The following is a 19,373-nucleotide window of genomic DNA, read 5'->3' as shown; positions in this document are numbered from 1 at the left end:
GTCCTCAGTGTGTGTGTGTGTGTGTCCTCAGTGTGTGTGTGTGTCCTCAGTGTGTGTGTGTGTCCTCAGTGTGTGTGTGTGTCCTCAGTGTGTGTGTGTCCTCAGTGTGTGTGTGTGTGTGTGTGTCCTCAGTGTGTGTGTGTGTGTGTCCTCAGTGTGTGTGTGTGTGTGTCCTCAGTGTGTGTGTGTGTGTGTGTCCTCAGTGTGTGTGTGTGTGTGTCCTCAGTGTGTGTGTGCGTGTCCTCAGTGTGTGTGTGTGTGTGTGTCCTCAGTGTGTGTGTGTGTGTGTCCTCAGTGTGTGTGTGTGTGTCCTCAGTGTGTGTGTGTCCTCAGTGTGTGTGTGTGTGTGTCCTCAGTGTGTGTGTTGTGTGTGTGTCTCCTGTCTGAAGCAGTTTGCTCCTGCTGAGATGGTTTCGAACAATAAACAATGCTTGTGTTAATTATAATTTAACCGCTCGTTCTTCTGATGTTTTCAATAGTGTGTGTGTGTGTGTGTGTGTGTGTGTGTGTGTGTGTGTGTGTGTGTGTGTGTGTGTGTGTGTGTGTGTGTCTGTGTGTGTGTTATGTGTTATGTGTGTGTGTGTGTGTGTGTGTGTGGGCTTATATTTCACTATGTCTACTTCCTGAATGACATCACCCTCACCTTTCCCTCTTACGTAGTCTGTCTGTTTACCCTTCCAGTCATATGATGGTAACACACACACACACACACACACACACACACACACACACACACACATACACTCTCTCTCTCTCTCTCACACACACACACTCTCTCTCTCTCTCTCTCTCACACACACACACACACACACACACACACACACATACATACACTCTCTCTCTCTCACACACACACACACACACACACTTAGTCATCTGTTTGCTCTGTACTGTTTGTCTGACACCTGTAACACCACCTCACACTTGCTACTTATAATATACAATGATGTCTCTCTATCTTCCATAACATGTCTTCTTTCATACTGTCTGTCTGTCTGTCTGTCTGTCTGTCTGTCTGTCTGTCTGTCTGTCTGTCTGTTTATCTTCCATAACATGTCTTCTTTCATACTCTATCTCTCTCTCCCTCTCTTCCATAACATGTCTTCTTTCATACTAGTATAAATCAAAGGTCCAACATGTACATTCAGGTGTTTATTTGACTAAACCTTGTCTGTTTGCGTCTGTATATTTCTCCTATACAACCATCTTTAACAGACATTATCTCAACGTTAGTTTTTTTTTTCTTCAATACTCTGAACCAAAAAATCTCAACTTCTAAAGCACTTACATCAACTAAACTTTCCATAATCATTCTCAGCACTATTCTGAAGGTTATTACAGAAGGATTTGTTCATATGTTGTTCACTGTCTGATTTATGAGACATTTTCTTCTTAAAAACATGCTGTTGAACACTTAAAAGACATAAAATAAAATATACAGATTTGGACTAAAGCGGTAGTGTTTTTACTACACCAGCTGTTGTTCCTGGGTGAGCGTATACCCATGACAAAGGCATTAAGAAAAACTATATAAAAATAGCATTCTTTTTGCACTGATGGTCTCGTTTGCTGTTACATGTCATCTGTGATCATCAGAGAAAAACTTAGACTGCTTCCGAAATATTTAAAAGTTCCTCGTAGCTACTTCAAATAATCACAAACATACTTTAAAGAGATCAAATAAAATGTACAGATTATATGCACGGTCCATGATGACATTTTTCATGCATATTCTTTCTCTTTTTATATATTTTTTTGGGCATTTCTATGCTTTATTGATAGTGTAGAGACAGAGTTGAAATGGGGCAGAGAGGGGAGTGACATGCAGAGGACGACCACGGGCTGGAATCAAACCCGGGTCCGCTGCTGGCCGATGCCCATGGGGGGGGGGGGGGGGGACGCCCTACCAACTGAGCTAAGGGGGCCCCATTTTTCATGCATATTCTGAATGGTTTTAGTGACATAGTCCATAAAGTGAAGTCCTAGTTATAGGATACACTTTGCATATGTTTGAATGGAGATACATGGTGCAATGGTATATCTACAAACGGTGTATAGATAAGGTTAACATTTGCAGCTTTTTGAATGTAGGTAGCTATAATATTCGGACAGTAGGCTACACAATAAACTGTCATACGAATGTCTCTCTCTCAAAGGCACACACACACTCTTACTCTCACACACTCTCTCTCTCTCACACTCTCAAACACACACACACACACACACACACACACACCTCTCTCTTACTCTCTCACACTCTCAACACACACACACACACACACACACACACACACACACACACACACACACACACACACACACACACACACACACACACACACACACACACACACACACACACACACACACACACACACACACACACACACACACACACACACACACACACACACACTCTCTCTCTCTCTCTCTTACCTTTATATCAGCAGCCGTATTCAAATCATCTCCTTCGCACCGACACACAGAATGTTGAAACCAGCTCAGTCCCCCACGCGCCGCTCTGCTCCGTTTCCCAGGTGACACAGCCGGGGAATGACGTCACCCCTGTCAGCACACACACACACCTGTTTCCTCGTGTGAAGCCCCGCCCCCTCCCTCCCTCCTCCCAGTCACCAGCCCGGATCTCTTAAAGGGGCCGCGTCACCAAAAAGCCAAATATATTTAAAAATTATAATAAATGTATAGGCGGTCTTAAAACTGCTAGGAGGAATTTGTATGTGTTTCTGAAACTACACACTGCGCACACACACACACACACACACACACACACACACACACACACACACACACACACACACACACACACACTTCTAGGAGGAACTTGGAGTCAGAGATTCTGGAGAACCCTTGTCAAAATATTTTTTTGACAGCCTAGGTTCTGTAAAATTGTACGTAAACAAAGGGGGCCCACCATAGCTAGCAACATGCCCGTTTATAAAAATGTACACAGTTTTTTTTGCAGCACACACACAGTATGGACAAGTAGTGGATCATGAGGAGATATTCACTGATTTTGACAACAAGCGTTCTCCAGAATCACTGACATCTTGTAACGTTGCCACACACACACAGACACACTTTAAATTAGTGCTCTCTCTCACCATTATTATATGTGTGAGAAGTTAACACACACACACACACACACACACACTCACACACACACACACACACACACACACACACACACACACACTCACTAATGACATCTTATTTTTGGCCCGTCTCCCTTAGCGACCAGACTGCTCTCCGTCTCCACGGCGATGGAGCTGCAGCTCAGAACCAAAAACTGATGTGAACCAAATCTATCTATCTATCTATCTGTCTGTCTGTCTGTCTGTCTGTCTGTCTGTCTGTCAGTCTGTCTATCTATCTATCTATCTGTCTCTATCTGTCTGTCTGTCTGTCTGTCTGTCTATCTATCTATCTGTCTTTCTGCGTGTCTATCTATCTATCTATCTATCTATCTATCTATCTATCTATCTATCTATCTATCTATCTATCTATCTATCTATCTATCTGTCTGTCTGTCTATCTTTCTTTCTGTCTATCTGTCTGTCTGTCTGTCTGTATGTCTGTCTATCTATCTATCTATCTATCTATCTATCTATCTGTCTGTCTCTCTGTCTATCTATCTACCTACCTGTCTGTCTGTCTGTCTGTCTGTCTGTCTGTCTGTCTGTCTATCTATCTGTCTGTCTATCTATCTATCTATCTATCTCTATCTCTATCTGTCTTTCTGCGTGTCTATCTGTCTGTCTATCTTTCTCTCTGTCTATCTATCTATCTATCTGTCTTTTTGCGTGTCTATCTATCTGTCTGTCTGTCTGTCTCTATTTATCTATCCTAATATTTCATAATAAATGTGGTCCATACATTTTCCCACACATGATTCTTTCTGACAAAACAACTTTGAACAACAACAGGGTCACACACACACACACACACACACACACACACACACACACACACTCACACACACACAAACACGCGCACACACACACACACACACACACACACAGGGCGTGGGAACTGGAGTGTCAGCATGTGACATTTATTCATTTGCTAATTTTACACAACAATGCAACAATACACTGCTCTCATTAGGAATGCAGAGGGCGAGCGGGCTTCACACACACACTCTCACACACACACACACACACACACACACACACACACACACACACACACACACACACAGGGAGAGAGAGGGGCTGTGTTCTTTTGGCCTGAAGTGTTTTCATTATATAGCTTATACATATCTGCGTGTCTATCTGTAATTTATGAAAGAAATTTACAAAAAAAATAAAAACATATTCAGCTACAATTCTAAAAGCTTATAAAAAATTATTTTGCTGTGTAATGTCAAGTCAAGTCAAGTCAAATTTATTTATAAAGCACATTTACAAACAGCGGGTACTGCCCCAAAGTGCTGTACAGGTTAAATAATAATAAAATAATCCACATTTATTACAAATAAGAAACCAAAAGAAAACACATAAGAAAATACTCAGCTCAGCTGGTTCCGAAGGCCAGTGCAAAGAAATGTGTCTTCAGCAGACATTTAAAATTTTCCAAAGAAGTGGCATATCTGATATGTAAAGGAAGAGAATTCCACAACTTGGGTCCAGCTACAGCGAAGGCTCTGTCTCCCCTGCTCTTCAGCTTAGACCTGGGACAGTCTAGAATACATTGGTCAGAGGACCTCAGTGCTCTGACAGGACTGTGCAGAGAGATCATCTCTGAGAGATAAGTTGGCGCTAGACCATTTAGACATTTAAAAACAAACAAGAGGATTTTAAAATCTATTCTAAAAACAACAGGCAGCCAATGAAGAGTCTGCTTTGAGTGAGACACACACACACACACACACGCAGACACAAACAGACACACACACACACACAAACACAAACAGACACACACACACACACACACACACACACACACAAGTCAAAAGTAGTATTGGCTCATAACTCACTCATATAAAGCATTGCTCCTCCTAATTTATTTATTTTTAAGAGAATATTTGTGACTTATTGTGGAATATACAAATTAGAAATGCATTTGTAATACATTGAAAACTTTCTAGTTTAATGTGTGCTGCCCCCTAGAGGCCTGAAGGTGCATTACAGCCACAATATGGTGAAACAAACACTGGGGCCCTTTAAAGGAGCTACGAGGAACTTTTAAATATTTCTGAAACAGTCTCATTTTTCCTCTGATGATCCTTAATGACATGTAACAGCAAACGAGACCATCAGTGTAAAAGAATGCTATTTGTATATAGTTTTTCTCAATGCCTTTGTCATGGGTATACGCTCACCCAGGAACAACAGCTGGCGTGGTAAAAACAGTAGATTTATAAAATGAAACCAGATGTTGATATTTGGTTTAATAAACATTAATAAGAAGCTGAGGCTGATTTAAGAATTTTTTTTTTCTAACTTTATTGACAAAACATAAATGACATTTGGCAGACCAGTACAAATGTTCTCAAGCAAGTTAAAAGCTCCTTATTACCAGGTGGAGTCAGTGATTCTGGAGAACGCTTGTTGTCAAAATCACTTTGACAAAATCAGTGAATATCTCCTCATGATCCACTACCTGTCTGTACTGTGTGTGAGCTGGAAAAAAATCCCAGAGTTAATACACAGCCTAGGCTCCGTAAACCGGTATGTTAGTAGCTACTGTGGCACCTTTGTTTACATGCCCGTTTACAGAGCCTGGCCTGAGTATAAAGACTGGATTTTTTTTCCCCAGCTCACACACAGTACAGACAGGTAGTGGATCATGAGGAGATATTCACTGATTTCGACAAAAAGTGATTTTGACAACAAGCGTTCTCCAGAATCACTGACTACACCTTTAAAGACACCTCGCGTGTTGCATTCTTAATTTTCTAACATCATCTTTCAGTTCATGATGTCCATATTGTTTTCTGTTCCAGTTTTTGTCCCATATCGTTTGTTGCTACTCAGACAAGTCAAACATGTTGGTTGACAATCTAACTCAAATACCTTACTTTAGTGATTCTACCTTAAAGGTGCAGTGTGTAATGTGACATCATCAAGAAAGTTCTACAAAGTTCTAGAATGCAACGCTCCCTGGGTAACCCCACCCCTTTAGAATAATAACAGAAGCTACAGTGGCCTTCAAGGACAAGAACAATTCTAAATTATAAACAATGCACCTGATGACATTCCAAAAACATGGACGCCTCCATAAGACCTGCCTGCTCAATGTACAAAATGTAATATTAATATTTGTAATTCTCCGCTCAGGAGGATAATTCAGATTATTGGCAGAGGTGATTTTACACCAATGAGGACATATTTATGAATGAGGACATTGATTTTAGCTAATAAATTACTCAAAATGTTACACAGTGTCCCTTTAAAATCAAAAGGTTACATGTTTCCTTGCTTGTCTTTTAAACATTCTATTCTGTTTTATTAAAAATATCTTACCTCTCTTTATGACAAGATTTTTCTTAATGAAATTAAAAGAATGCTGTTTTTAATATAGGTTTTTCTTAATGCCTTTGTCATGGGTATACGCTCACCCAGGAACAACAGCTGGTGTGGTTAAAAACACTACCGCTTTTGTCCAAAGGGAGGGCGCTAGAATTAAATCTTCTTTGATGTCATAATGTCCAGTTTTGTTTTAGTTTTTTTTACTCAAAGTCCTCCAGAAGTGGTGGGTGTCCTGTCTCTTTAAGGAATCGCACAAGGTCTTCTGGCTTCAGGCCCACAGTGGCAGAGTTGGTCATGGGGTGAAAGTAAACCATGTGATGTCCTCCTTCCACCAGGGCCCGGTCCAAAACACACCTCACACTGTGCTCTGTGTCAAAGAGCAGCGCCAGGGCCGTCGCACAGCCCTGGCCCACCTGAGGGGGGGAGGGGTGGTGGGGGGGGTTTGTGTGTGTGTGTGAGTGAGTGAGTGAGTGAGTGAGTGAGTGAGTGAAGTGAGTGAATGTGTGGGGGGGGTGTGAGTGAGTGAGTGAGTGAGTGAGTGAGTGAGTGAGTGAGTGAGTGAGTGAGTGAGCGTGTGTGTGTGAGAGGGGGGGAGAGAGGGATGGAGGGAGGGAGAGACGAAAATGTTTTAATTATTTAAACCACAATTTTTGGCAAAAATATTGATGTTACAATGAATTCCAATCAAAAAGAATAACGACAAAGGGAGAGAGAGAGAGAGAGAGACAGAGAGAGAGAGGGAGAATATAATTAGTATCATTTTGAGTTAACTCCTGCTCACCTTGAGTTTTTCCAACATGGCGGCTTCGTCTGCAAAGCGCAGGTTGCCGCTGCCAACGCCGAGCTTCTTAGCGAGGTCATTAAGGTTCACCTGCAAAACAGAGGATTCTGGGTAAATATGGATAGATAGATAGATAGATAGATAGATAGATAGATAGATAGATAGATAGATAGATAGATAGATAGATAGATAGATAGATAGATAGATAGATAGATAGATAGATAGATAGATTTTCTTCATTTTGGCAATTTATTGAACATGTTAAAATAATAAAAACACAAACTAAAACTTGGATAGATGAATAGACAGACAGAAAGACAGACAGACACCCCCCTCCCCCCCCACCACACACACACACAGGAGTGTAAACCCACCTGGCGGTCGTGGCGAGCAGACACCAGCCACAGTCCTTTCTTCTTCTTGTCTTTGAGGAAAAGGTTTTTAGTGACGGCGCCGTTTACCTGCTGAAGGTGAGGCATCATCTCCTCCACTGTGAACACCTGCACACAGACACACAACATATACACACACACACGCACACACACACACACACACACACACACACACAGAGTAGATAGACAGACAGACACACAGACACACACACAGTAGATATACACACACACACACACACACACACACACAGTAAACAGACAGACACACACACACACACACACATACACAGAAGATACACAGACACACACACATTTTACAGCGCTGTTATAGTGTATTGATATTGTACTTGTTGATGCTCTTTTAAAACCTTTCAGATATTTTTTTTGCATCTCCCAACTTTATTGACAGGGCAGAGAGACAGAGCTGAACAGGGGCAGAGAGGGAATGACATGCAGAGAACCGCTTGAAGTGCTAGATATAGTTGTTGTATTGATTTCTACCTTGCATATTACCGGTACTCAATATTGACGGCTTCAGATTGAATGTGGATAAACATTAACTATCCTCTGGCGCCCCCTGGAGGCCACAGCAGGCTCGTGCAGCAGAAAAATGTCCAATCGAATAAAAGTTCAATAAACATTTAAATTGTTCATTTTGAAAACACTTTAGAAACAGTGTTAGTGTTTTTTTTGTTATTTTTTTTTGCATTCAGATAAAAACTACCACTGTATCGCTGAAGTGTTTCAGTTTACAGAAACATATGCAAGATTGCCTTCAAGAAATTGCGTCTTTTTATACATTTCCTTGATCGTGCGCATATATGCATGACTTAAGGAACACTTATTCAACTGATTTCACTTAAATTAAACCTTACTGTGAAATCGGCATAACAATCACGCGCAATGCAACGCTCTCTCTTTCTCATAATAACAACCTAGTAATGCGGCCACGTGTCCTTTTACGATGCGATATTATAGTTATAACACACCCACTCCCGAAGCTAAAACTACAACAGAAAGTTTCACTTATAATTTCTGATTGAGCCGAATAAAAGCATGATTTCTACTGATTATTCCAGTCTCCTTAAAACTGTTCTGAGATGCTTAAGTATTGTACAACAAGCAAAGAAAGTTTAAAATGTCTGTTTTCCTTATGGGATTTAATGGTTCGATTTAAAGAAAACAAGTTGTATCGCATATTCCTGCATTGCCACGTCTCCCACCTACATTTAATCATATCCTGCATGTTATTGTGCCTTCAAAACAACCAAAACAAAAGGATTTTTCGGTGTAAAACGTGTATATACTGACTGAGTATTAACAACAGCTGATACATTCATGGGGAAATAAGAATATCTTACCGGCGGATGCTCCACGCACGTCGTCTGGATGTCCAAAGTCTGAAGATATTTCTCCAGTTCCGCCCTTAGATCCGCTGACATCTTTGATAAATATGTTTTTATTTGTATTCAGTGAATAGTGGTGAAAAATAGACTTGAAGTGAATGGAAGAGAGACAGCTGTTCTTGTTTGTCGGTGTCACTGGCGGTTTGCAGCAGCTGGTGCGCGTCACTGCCATCTAGTGGCGAATTCTTATTCTTCTAACTTCCGGTAATGATGCCCTCCGCCGTTTATAGATCAGAATTCATCCTAGGAAGAGTATACAGCTCCGGAAAAAGATTAAGAGACCACTTCAAATGCTCACTGTCTCTTGTTTTACTGTTTATAGGCATATGTTTGAGTGAAAAGAACATTTTCTGTTTTATAATATAAACTACTGACAACATTTCTACCAAATTCACAATAAAAGTATTGTCATTAAGAGCATTTCAATTAAGTAATGTAGAGATGAAGATTTAAGGAAAAATCCAGACTGGTCTCTTCATTTTGTCCAGGGCTGTAGGTTTTAGAGTCAAAAGAGGTGTTGCAGAGATTTCAAACTTAAAGGAATACTTCACCCATACGGAACCGGCGTTCTATCATTGTAAAATCACTATTATAATATAATGAATGAGGTTTTTCTTCCCTCAGTCTTCCCTTGGTCCAGCTGTCCTGTTAATCCTAACCCTACATTTTACCATGTGTGATGTCACACTAGTAAAATTTAGGGTTAGACAGTGAGACCATAAAACACTCTTTCTGCCTTTTCTCAGGCTAGGATGAACCGATTTCTAAAATGTTTGCACATTTATACTACATAGGATCTCAGAGTTCAATACACCTTCATATTTCCACCGTTGAAGTACGTCTTAACATTATATCTGTCATGTTTGCAATTTGGAAAGATAAACAATATCTCATCTTTTTTATATCACTGTGAAAAGATTTAGATTTATTTACCGAGAACCTGATCAAAAGTAAAATAATAAATGTATTTGTGTCATGTTATATTTTGTGCTTCATTGTCAGGAAAATTATATCAATTTAGTTTTAGCTGAACAAAACCCAGTGTTAATACACAGCCTAGGCTCTGTAAACTGGTATGTTGCTAGCTATGGTGGGGTAGTTTACTGTACATACAAGGTTACAGAGCCTAGGCTGTGTATTAACACCAGATTTGTTTTTTTCAGTGCACACACAGTACAGACAGGTTGCAGATCATTAGCAGATATTTACATACTACTTTTGACAACAAGCATTCTCCAGAATCACTGACTACACTTTAAGACATATTCATATTTGTTGTTTTAATGGGTTTTGTATTACTATAATGAATGAGCTCCATTAATCAAATATCCTCACTTCACTAGAGCTGGAAAAGTCTTTAACGATTAATTGAATAAAAACCCTTAAGATAGAATCAATTTTCAACTTAAATAAATAAAATGTATAAATAATAATAATAATTAAAATAAATTTGAAATATTTTATTTTTGGATCATTCAAGGCACAAGGCAACTTTATTTCTATAGCACAGTTCAGACACAAGGCCATTCAAAGTGCTTTACAGGGGCAAGAAATACATCAAGATTAGACATTAGACATTGCATTTGAGAGATAGTGAAAACAAAGAAAAGATTAGACATTTAGACAGCGATGCAGAATGGCTGACAATGCAAATCTAATACCTGACAATATTGTTATTTTCTATATAGCATATTGAACTTTTTTTCTTTTTTTTTACTCGTCTTACATTTGCATTTACAAGTGGACACACCTAAAGGAATATTAAAAATCAAGGAAAAGCAAAATAAACTGTCCAACCCAAGTTTACAGGTTGTCACCAAATTTTCCTTCGACACTGATATGATTGACATTTCATTCATTATTAGTACACTGAAGTTGTAGGCTATAAGGAAGACCACTTCTAAAAAAAAATAAAATGCTTTATGTCTACACATTAAGAAGGTGCTCCGAGGACTATTAAGTGTGTGTTAATTCTAGCGCCCCCCTTTGGACAAAAGCGGTAGTGTTTTCAATGCAAATTATGTGACTGACAAAATAGTTAGTTTCTATATTTAACTTTTATTGAATTTGTACTCATCTCACATCTTACTCATGGAATTCATACAGCATGTCTTTATTCCGAACAAGTAAATAAGAATAAAAACACAAGGCAATGATAAAACAAGAGGACACATCTAAAGTATATATTTCAAAACAATGAAAAGCATGAAGCAAAATAAACTGTCCAACGCTTTGTTCACATGTTGAAAAAGGGCTGAGAATTATAATTTGCATTAAAGCTGCAGTGTGTAGAATTTTGGGTTTTATTTCCTAGCAGATTTTGTAGAAAGTAATTATAATATCCATAAGTACATTTAATTTAGTGCATAATAGCTGAAAAAAATGTTTTGAATTATTTTTTTCCCCTCAGAAAGGGTCTCATATATGTCCATATTTCTGCATATTTTGGACCAAAGTCTAGTGCCGCCATCTTGAAAGTGTCATAGTTGGAATGTCATCAGGTGCATTGTTTAAAATGTAGAATTGTTCTTGTCCTTGAAGGCCACTGTAGCTTCTGTTATTATTCTAAAGGGTGGGGTTACCCAGGGAGCGCTGCATTCTAGAACTTTGTAGAACTTTCTTGATGATGTCATATTACACACTGCACCTTTAAGGTTGCCCTTCACTCTAGCAGTGATGTCACTCACTCTATTAACTGCTAATTTTGAACATTCCATTTAAATTTTCCGTTCATTTTTACGATGAGAATTAAAAACTGTCTGACAAGCTGCACGCTTTGATGTAAATACACAGTGGCAGCCGTACTGACTAGTGAGACAGCAGTAGGACAGGGGCAGACACTTACACCTTGTGATTATCTTTACTCTAGCTGCTCTGTTCCACTGTCACACAGACCTTCACTGGTAATATCTTCAGAGGGAGTTTATCTATAGTGTTAAACCAAGGAAACATCCTCTCAGTGAAAGTGTGTTTGAAGGTGTGTATGCGTTTGTTAGTATCAGGATCAGAGAACAACAGTTTTCCTCTGTTCCAGTCCAGATTCACTCTGATCCTCTGGAGCTTCTTCTCAAATGGGAGAAAAGTGTATGGACCTGATTTTGACCCTGCGTAGTATTTACCTTCATAGAACGCTATTCTCCAGAATCCAGACTCTTCCTTTCCCTTCCTCTGTCCAGACTCTGCTAACACACCCAGTGCCCAGACTGTACTGTCTCCAACCTGGACGTCCCAGCTGTGAGTCCCTGAGTTAAAGCCCTCAGAGCCCAGGACAATGTAGTAATTATCAAACCTCTCTGGATTATCAGGAAGCTGCTGTTTCTGCCCTTCTCTCACACTGGTCAGATCTTCAGACAGGATGAATACTGGATGAGCAGTGTTTGGGTCCAGAACCAGAGGAGTGTAGGAGACCATGTCCTTCATCTTGTTCCAGATGTTGAAGGTCAGGTTGCCCAGGTGTTTGGCCTCGTCTATCAGAGCTCCTGAGAGCAGCTGTGGATCATCTGGCAGGGGGCGCTGCTGGACTCTGTCCACTGCAGCCTTGTAGTTGAGCAGGAATGAGACGTCTTCAGCTCTCAGCTGCTCCTCTGTGGCTCTGACTGTGTCTGAAAGAGCTGCTATCTCTCTGCTCAGAGCCTCCATCTTCTCCTTCATCATCCGACTCTTCTGCTCCTCTTCCTCCCTCAGTGCAGCCAACCTAACCACCTCTTCCTCTTCTAGAAACTGGTGAAGCTTCTTAAACTGATCCTGAATCTGCCTCTCTGTGCGTCGGGCCTGGACCTTTATGTGTTCTGCTGTTTGATCAGACTCCACTTTAACTTGTTCAAAAAGCTTTAACTTCTGCTTTAAGGGCTCCAGAGTTTCCTCAAGTTTCTTCTTGTATTGAGGTGCAGCTTCATCGATGGGTTTGAATCTGTGGCGTCTGTGTTTGACTGAATCTCTGCAGACGAGACAAACTGGCTGCTGATGGTCCAGACAGAAGAGTTTGAGTTTCTCAGAGTGCAGACTGCAGAGATCCTCTGAGAAACTCTCACACTTGTTCTTTAAAGCAAAGTCAGGAGGCGAGAGAGGCTCTGAAGCTTTCTGATCTCTCTCCAGTAAGAAGGTCTCACACAGGTTCTTTAACGCTAAGTTGCGAGGTGGTTCATCCCTCGAAGATCTTCTCTTACAAACTGGACACTCACGTGTTGATTTCTCAATCCACCAGCTCTTCAGACAGCCTTTACAGAAGCTGTGGCTACATGACAGAACAACAGGATCTCTAAAGACGTCTGTACAGACCGAACAGCAGAAATCCTCCTCTGACATGGAAGCCATTTTGTCTGACTGCAGCTGAAAACAGAGCAGACAGAAAGTACAGTCAGGCGTGGCTCCCTTCCCTCTTCTACTAACTTCTCTGAGATTAACTTTGAGTCAAACTCACCTTCAGTGTGTGGAGTGTCACAGTGTTGTAGGAGCTGAACTCACTCAGAGGAAGTTGTTTCTTTGGTCTCCGTGTGTCTCTTGGTGAAGTTGTCTGTCCTCTTCTTACTGCTGGTTACACACACACACACACACACACACACACACACCTATTTTAGGACAACTTCATGGCTCCACACACACACACAAGTCCATTCACAACTAATTAAAATGACAGAATGTATGAAAAAGACTAAAGTTAAACAAATCACACAAAAACATCAGACCCTTATTAAAATTATTTTCGCCACTAGAAACAAATCCGAATGTCAAACTAAACAACAAAAAAAAGTCAATCAATATCAATATCCTGTATTTAACCAGGTAGAATTAATTGAGATTAAAATATCTTCTCCAAGAATGACCTGTCCAGGAAAGCAGCATTATGATAAAATAAGCACAATCCACACAGTCACATAACAATGATCATACACCACATTCAGCATCCAACTAATATAAAATACAAGATCAGGGACAAGAGTAATAATATTGCTTAATAATGAGTCAGCAGAACAGGTGCAGCTAAAGAAAGGAAATCCACTTGGTGATGTTTGCTATCAGGATCTTACAAAATGACCTACAAATACACACAAATAGACAGACAGACAAAGAGACACACACATATTGAGAGATGACAGAGATGAAATGAGGCAGAGAGTGAATGACATGCAGAAAACTATTAGAAGTGCTAGATATATTTGTAGTTATTTCTATCTTGCTTATTCTATCTTCTTGACTGAATGTGCATAAACATTAACTATCCTCTGGCGCCCCCTGGAGGCCACAGCAGGCTCGTGCAGCAGAAAAATGTCCAATTGAATAAAAGTTCAATAAACATTTAAATTGTGCATTTTGAACCTATGCAAGACTGCCTTCAAGAAATAGCATCTTTTTATACATTTAAACTCTTCTGGTTGTAAATACTTTTATGCCCTGCATTCCAAATCAACATACTTTTTCTTTTTACTACACTACTTTTTCTTTTTACTACACTACATACTAAAGTACAGAAGAGTTTTAGGGCCACAGGGAGGGGAAAAAAAATAAGATAAGGAAGTTTATTTTTTCATTATGTCAACAAATGTCAAGAATAAAGAGGAATACTCCAAAATGCTATTGGAGTTAATGGGGCATTTATGTATTTTCAGCATACTACAGTTGACGTGCATGTATTGGGACATCCTAAATCTTTTTCTGGCATACTAAATAGTAAGGAAGTAATGCTACCCTCCACCGTCTAAAAGTAAGAATTCACCCTTGGATATATTTTTAGAGTAAAGCCTAGAAGAGATAATGTGCAGGCATTTTAAGACTTTATATACACTCACCGGCCACTTTATTAAGTACACAAGTTCAATTTCTTTTTAACACATAACCAATAAGTCAATCTCAGAAGATCAGAAATCGCCCAAGGAGGATATATGTTTTAGAATCAAAAGAAGTGTTGCAAAGATGTAGAACTTAACATTTTAACTGTCATGTTTGCAATTTGGAAAGATGAACAATATTTCATCTTTTTTTAAAATCACTGTTAAAAAAATGTATTTGCCATGTTATATTTTGTGCTTCATTGTCAGGAAAATTATAACAATTTAGTTTCAGCTGAACAAAACCCAGTGTTAATACACAGCCTAGGCTCTGTAAACTGGTATGTTGCTAGCTATGGTGGGGTCCCTAGTTTACTGTATATACAAGGTTACAGAGCCTAGGCTGTGTATTAACATAAGATTTTTTTCAGTGCACAAACAGTACAGACAGGTTGCAGATCATTAGCAGATATTCACTGATTTTGACAAATGGGGATTTTGACAACAAGCATTTTCCAGAGTCACTAACTACCCCTTTAAGACAAACTAATATTTGTTGTCGTAATCGGTTTTGTATTATAATAAATGAGCTCCATTAATCAAAAATCCTCACGTCACTAGAGCTGGAAAAGTCTTTAACGATTAATTGAATAAAAACACTTTTGTTACAGTAGCTGGTGGGCAAGTAGGACCCAATAGCAGACAGTTTAACGACGATTTATCAAGCCCCACAAAAAAGGCAAAGAATACTGAGAACACAGATAACACACAGGACTAGACTCACCTACAACCACAATGCAAAGACAGGGAACAAAGGAAAGACAAGGGCTTAAAAACAAAACACAGGACAACGAGGAACAGGTGGAACACATTAGGGCGGGGCCAGTAATCACACAGGAGGGAAACTTGACAGGACATGGGGAGAAACAAGACAGACATACCAAAATAAAACATCAAACACAGGTCACCACCAAAACAAGACAAGACACAGACAGATCATGACAACCTTAGACAGTCAACTGTACTTTATTGTATAAACTACTAATATGTTACATGTACTTTTGGATCATTCAAGGCAAGGCAAGTTCATTTCTATAACAAAATTCAGACACAAGGCCATTCAAAGCGCTTTACAGGGGCATGAAATACATCAAGATTAGACTTTAGAAATTGCATTTAAAAGATATTATAAACAAAGAAAATACATCAAGATTCAAGATTAGACATTAAACATTTAGACAGCGATGTAGAATGGCTGCCATGAAGATTACGTGATTGACAATATAGTTATTTACAATATAGCATATTTAACTTTTTACTCATCTTACATTTATGGAATTCAAATGTATTCATTCCAAACAAGTAAATAAGAATAAGAACACAAGGCAATGATAAAACAAGAGGACACATCTAAAGTATATATTTCAAATCAATGAAAATCATGAAGCAAAATAAACTGTCCAACGCTTTGTTTACATGTTGTAAAAGGGCGGAGAATCATACTTTTTTAATATCACCCCTTCTCCCTAACCCCTAGTCTAAACTGGAAGCGCCTTGCGAGTGTGTCGAAATTGTTGCCTGCCACTGAAGTAATTGTCTATACCGGTCCCGTCTTGTCCGAACATTTCAAAGCATCAAGCGACAAAGCAGCGACATTTTGCACAGTGAACAGTTTTCCTTTGATATGTGTGAGTATACCTCATCATTCTATCCATCAACACTGATTCATATGATTGACATTTCATTCATAATTAGTACACTGAAGTTGTAGGCTATAAGGCCGACCACTTTTGAAAAATTAAATGCCTCAAGCCTAAACATTAAAAGGTGCTCCGAGGACTATTCCGTTCATTCTAGCGCCCCCCTTTGGACAAGAAAGGTAGTGTTTTTACCATGCCAGCTGTTGTTGTTCCTGGGTGAGCGTATACCCATGACAAAGGCATTAAGAAAACTATAAAAATAGCATTCTTTGCACCGATGGGTCTCGTTTGCTGGTACATGTAATTTATGATCATCAGAGGAAAAATTAGACTGTTTCAGAAATATTTCAAAGTTCCTCGTAGCACCTTTAAGAAAAGGAATCCAAAATATAGAATCAATTAATAAACAGCAATAAAGTACAAAAAAAATGCCATCAAAAACAAAGTCAGATGATCAAATAAAAATATGATAAAATGATAAAACCCAAACATACAGTGAATTGTAGTTAACTCTTAAGATCTGTCACAGACTTAATTTCTCTCAAACTTTCTCTCAAACTGCTGCTTCTACCTCGCAGACCGTTTGTCTAATCGTCAAAATCTTCACACCGTGAGAAGCACAAGTTCCTGATGAAGATTTATTAAGAATATTGTGTCTGTAGTTTAAAACATGTGAGAAAGAGATCAGTTTAAAAAAGTGGTACTGTTTACATTCCTCCAGAAAAGTCTAGTCTCTAGTCTGGGAGCCTATGGGGCAGTTACTTGGACTTTCTGTCACTAGGAAGCTCACAGATCCAAATGTGGAGGTCTGTTTGCTTCAGTAGTCACATGTTTGCGACCAGGTCAAGATTTCCTACGTTTTGATGTAAAAGTTATGTTTATAGAGTGAAATTCTTGCGAGTGACAGCGATTTTAAAACTGTTTTTCTCCTGTGCATTAAGGTTGCCCTCCACTCCAGCAGTGATGTCACTCACTCTATTAACTGCTAATTTTGAACATTCCATTTAAATGTTCCATTGATTGTTACATGGAGAATTATACACTCTTTTATTCTGCATTTTCCCCAAAAAATCTGTCTGGACAAAACTCTTATCAAAGCCGCACGTTTTGATGTATTTTTGCACGTCCAGTATATGATGAACGGTGCAGGACTAGTTACGCAGTTTTGAAGGAGATTAACAAGAAGCACTTCAAATAATACACAGTGGCAGCCATACTGACTAGTGAGACAGCAGTAGGACAGGTGCAGAAACCTCTACCTTTAACGGTCATTATAAAAATAATAAATGCAGCAGAATCACAGACTAAAGAAGGACAATCCGGAGACTTTTACCTTTAAAACATAAAGGTAAAACAACAACATCATGAATCTGATCATCATATTTATCTCTAGCTGCTCTGTTCCACTGTCACACAGACCTCCATTGGTAATATCTTCAGAGGGAGTTTATCCTCAATGTAAAATAATGGAAACATCCTCTCAGTGAAAGTGTGTGTGAAGGTGTGTATGTGGGTGTTAGTATCAGGATCAGAGAACAACAGTTTTCCTCTGTTCCAGTCCAGATTCACTCTGATGCTCTGGAGCTTCTTCTCCAATGGGAGAACAGTGTATGGATCTGATGTTGACCATGCTGAGTATTTACCTTCATAGAACCCTATTGCCCATAATCCAGACTCTTCCTCTCCCTTCCTCTGGGCAGACTCTGCTAACAGACCCAGTAACCAGCGTGTACTGTCTCCAACCTGGACGTCCCAGCTGTGCGTCCCTGAGTTAAAGCCCTCAGAGCTCAGGACATTGCCGTAATAATCAAACCTCTCTGGATTATCAGGAAGCTGCCTTTTCACTCCTTGTTTCACACCAGTCAGATCTTCAGACAGGATGAGTTTTGGATGAGCAGTGTTTGGGTCCAGAACCAGAGGAGTGTAGGAGACCATGTCCTTCATCTTGTTCCAGATGTTGAAGGTCAGGTTGCCCAGGTGTTTGGCCTCGTCTATCAGAGCTCCTGAGAGCAGCTGTGGATCATCTGGCAGGGGGCGCTGCTGGACTCTGTCCACTGCAGCCTTGTAGTTGAGCAGGAATGAGACGTCTTCAGCTCTCAGCTGCTCCTCTGTGGCTCTGACTGTGTCTGAAAGAGCTGCTATCTCTCTGCTCAGAGCCTCCATCTTGTCCTTCATCATCTGACTCTTCTGCTCCTCTTCCTCCCACAGTGCAGCCAACCTAACCACCTCTTCCTCTACTAGAAACTGGTGAAGCTTCTTAAACTGATCCTGAATCTGCGTCTCTGTGCGTCGGGCCTGGACCTTCATGTGTTTTGCTGTTTGATCAGACTTCACTTTAACTTGTTCAAAAAGCTTTAACTTCTCCTTTAAGGGCTCCAGAGTTTCCTCTAGTTTCTTCTTGTGTTGTGGTGCAGCTTCATCGATGGGTTTGAATCTGTGGCATCTGTGTTTCTCTGAATCTCTGCAGACGAGACAAACTGGCTGCTGATGGTCCAGACAGAAGAGTTTGAGTTTCTCAGAGTGCAGACTGCAGAGATCCTCAGAGAAACTCTCACACTTGTTCTTTAAAGCAAAGTCAGGAGGCGAGAGAGGCTCTGAAGCTTTCTGATCTCTCTCCAGTAAGAAGGTCTCACACAGGTTCTTTAAGGCTAAGTTGCGAGGTGGCTCATCCCTCGAAGATCTTCTCTTACAAACTGGACACTCCCGTGTTGGTTTCTCTCTCCACCAGTTCTTCAGACAGCCTTTACAGAAGCTGTGGCTACATGACAGAACAACAGGATCTCTAAAGACGTCTGTACAGACCGGACAGCAAAGATCTTCCTCTGATCTGGAAGCCAT

General features: G+C 40.0%; 2 protein-coding genes across 2 annotated transcripts; both read right to left on the bottom strand.

Moving 5' to 3' along the window:
* Window positions 1-5,462: 5,462 nt before the first annotated feature.
* prorsd1 (prolyl-tRNA synthetase domain containing 1) lies at window positions 5,463-9,186 on the bottom strand. Its single transcript, XM_080037054.1, has 4 exons — window positions 9,026-9,186; window positions 7,647-7,772; window positions 7,273-7,362; window positions 5,463-6,904 (listed from the first exon to the last, which is right to left on the bottom strand). Exons 1-4 carry the CDS (start codon window positions 9,104-9,106, stop codon window positions 6,692-6,694), a joined length of 510 nt encoding a protein of 169 aa, XP_079893180.1. The 5' UTR covers window positions 9,107-9,186; the 3' UTR covers window positions 5,463-6,691.
* A 2,749-nt stretch (window positions 9,187-11,935) lies between these two features.
* On the bottom strand, window positions 11,936-19,373 carry LOC307257517 (uncharacterized protein; the record flags this gene model as incomplete). Its single annotated transcript, XM_080036779.1, has 2 exons — window positions 11,936-13,399; window positions 17,955-19,373. The coding sequence occupies 2 exons, from the start codon at window positions 19,371-19,373 to the stop codon at window positions 11,936-11,938; spliced, it is 2,883 nt and encodes a 960-aa protein (XP_079892905.1).

The sequence above is a fragment of the Ammodytes marinus genome, assembly GCF_949987685.1.
Source record: "Ammodytes marinus genome assembly, chromosome: 11".
In the NCBI taxonomy this organism is placed as follows: Eukaryota; Metazoa; Chordata; class Actinopteri; order Uranoscopiformes; family Ammodytidae; genus Ammodytes; species Ammodytes marinus.
The sequence above is the reverse complement of the archived record's forward strand: the minus strand, read 5'-3'. Positions and strand labels throughout refer to the sequence as shown.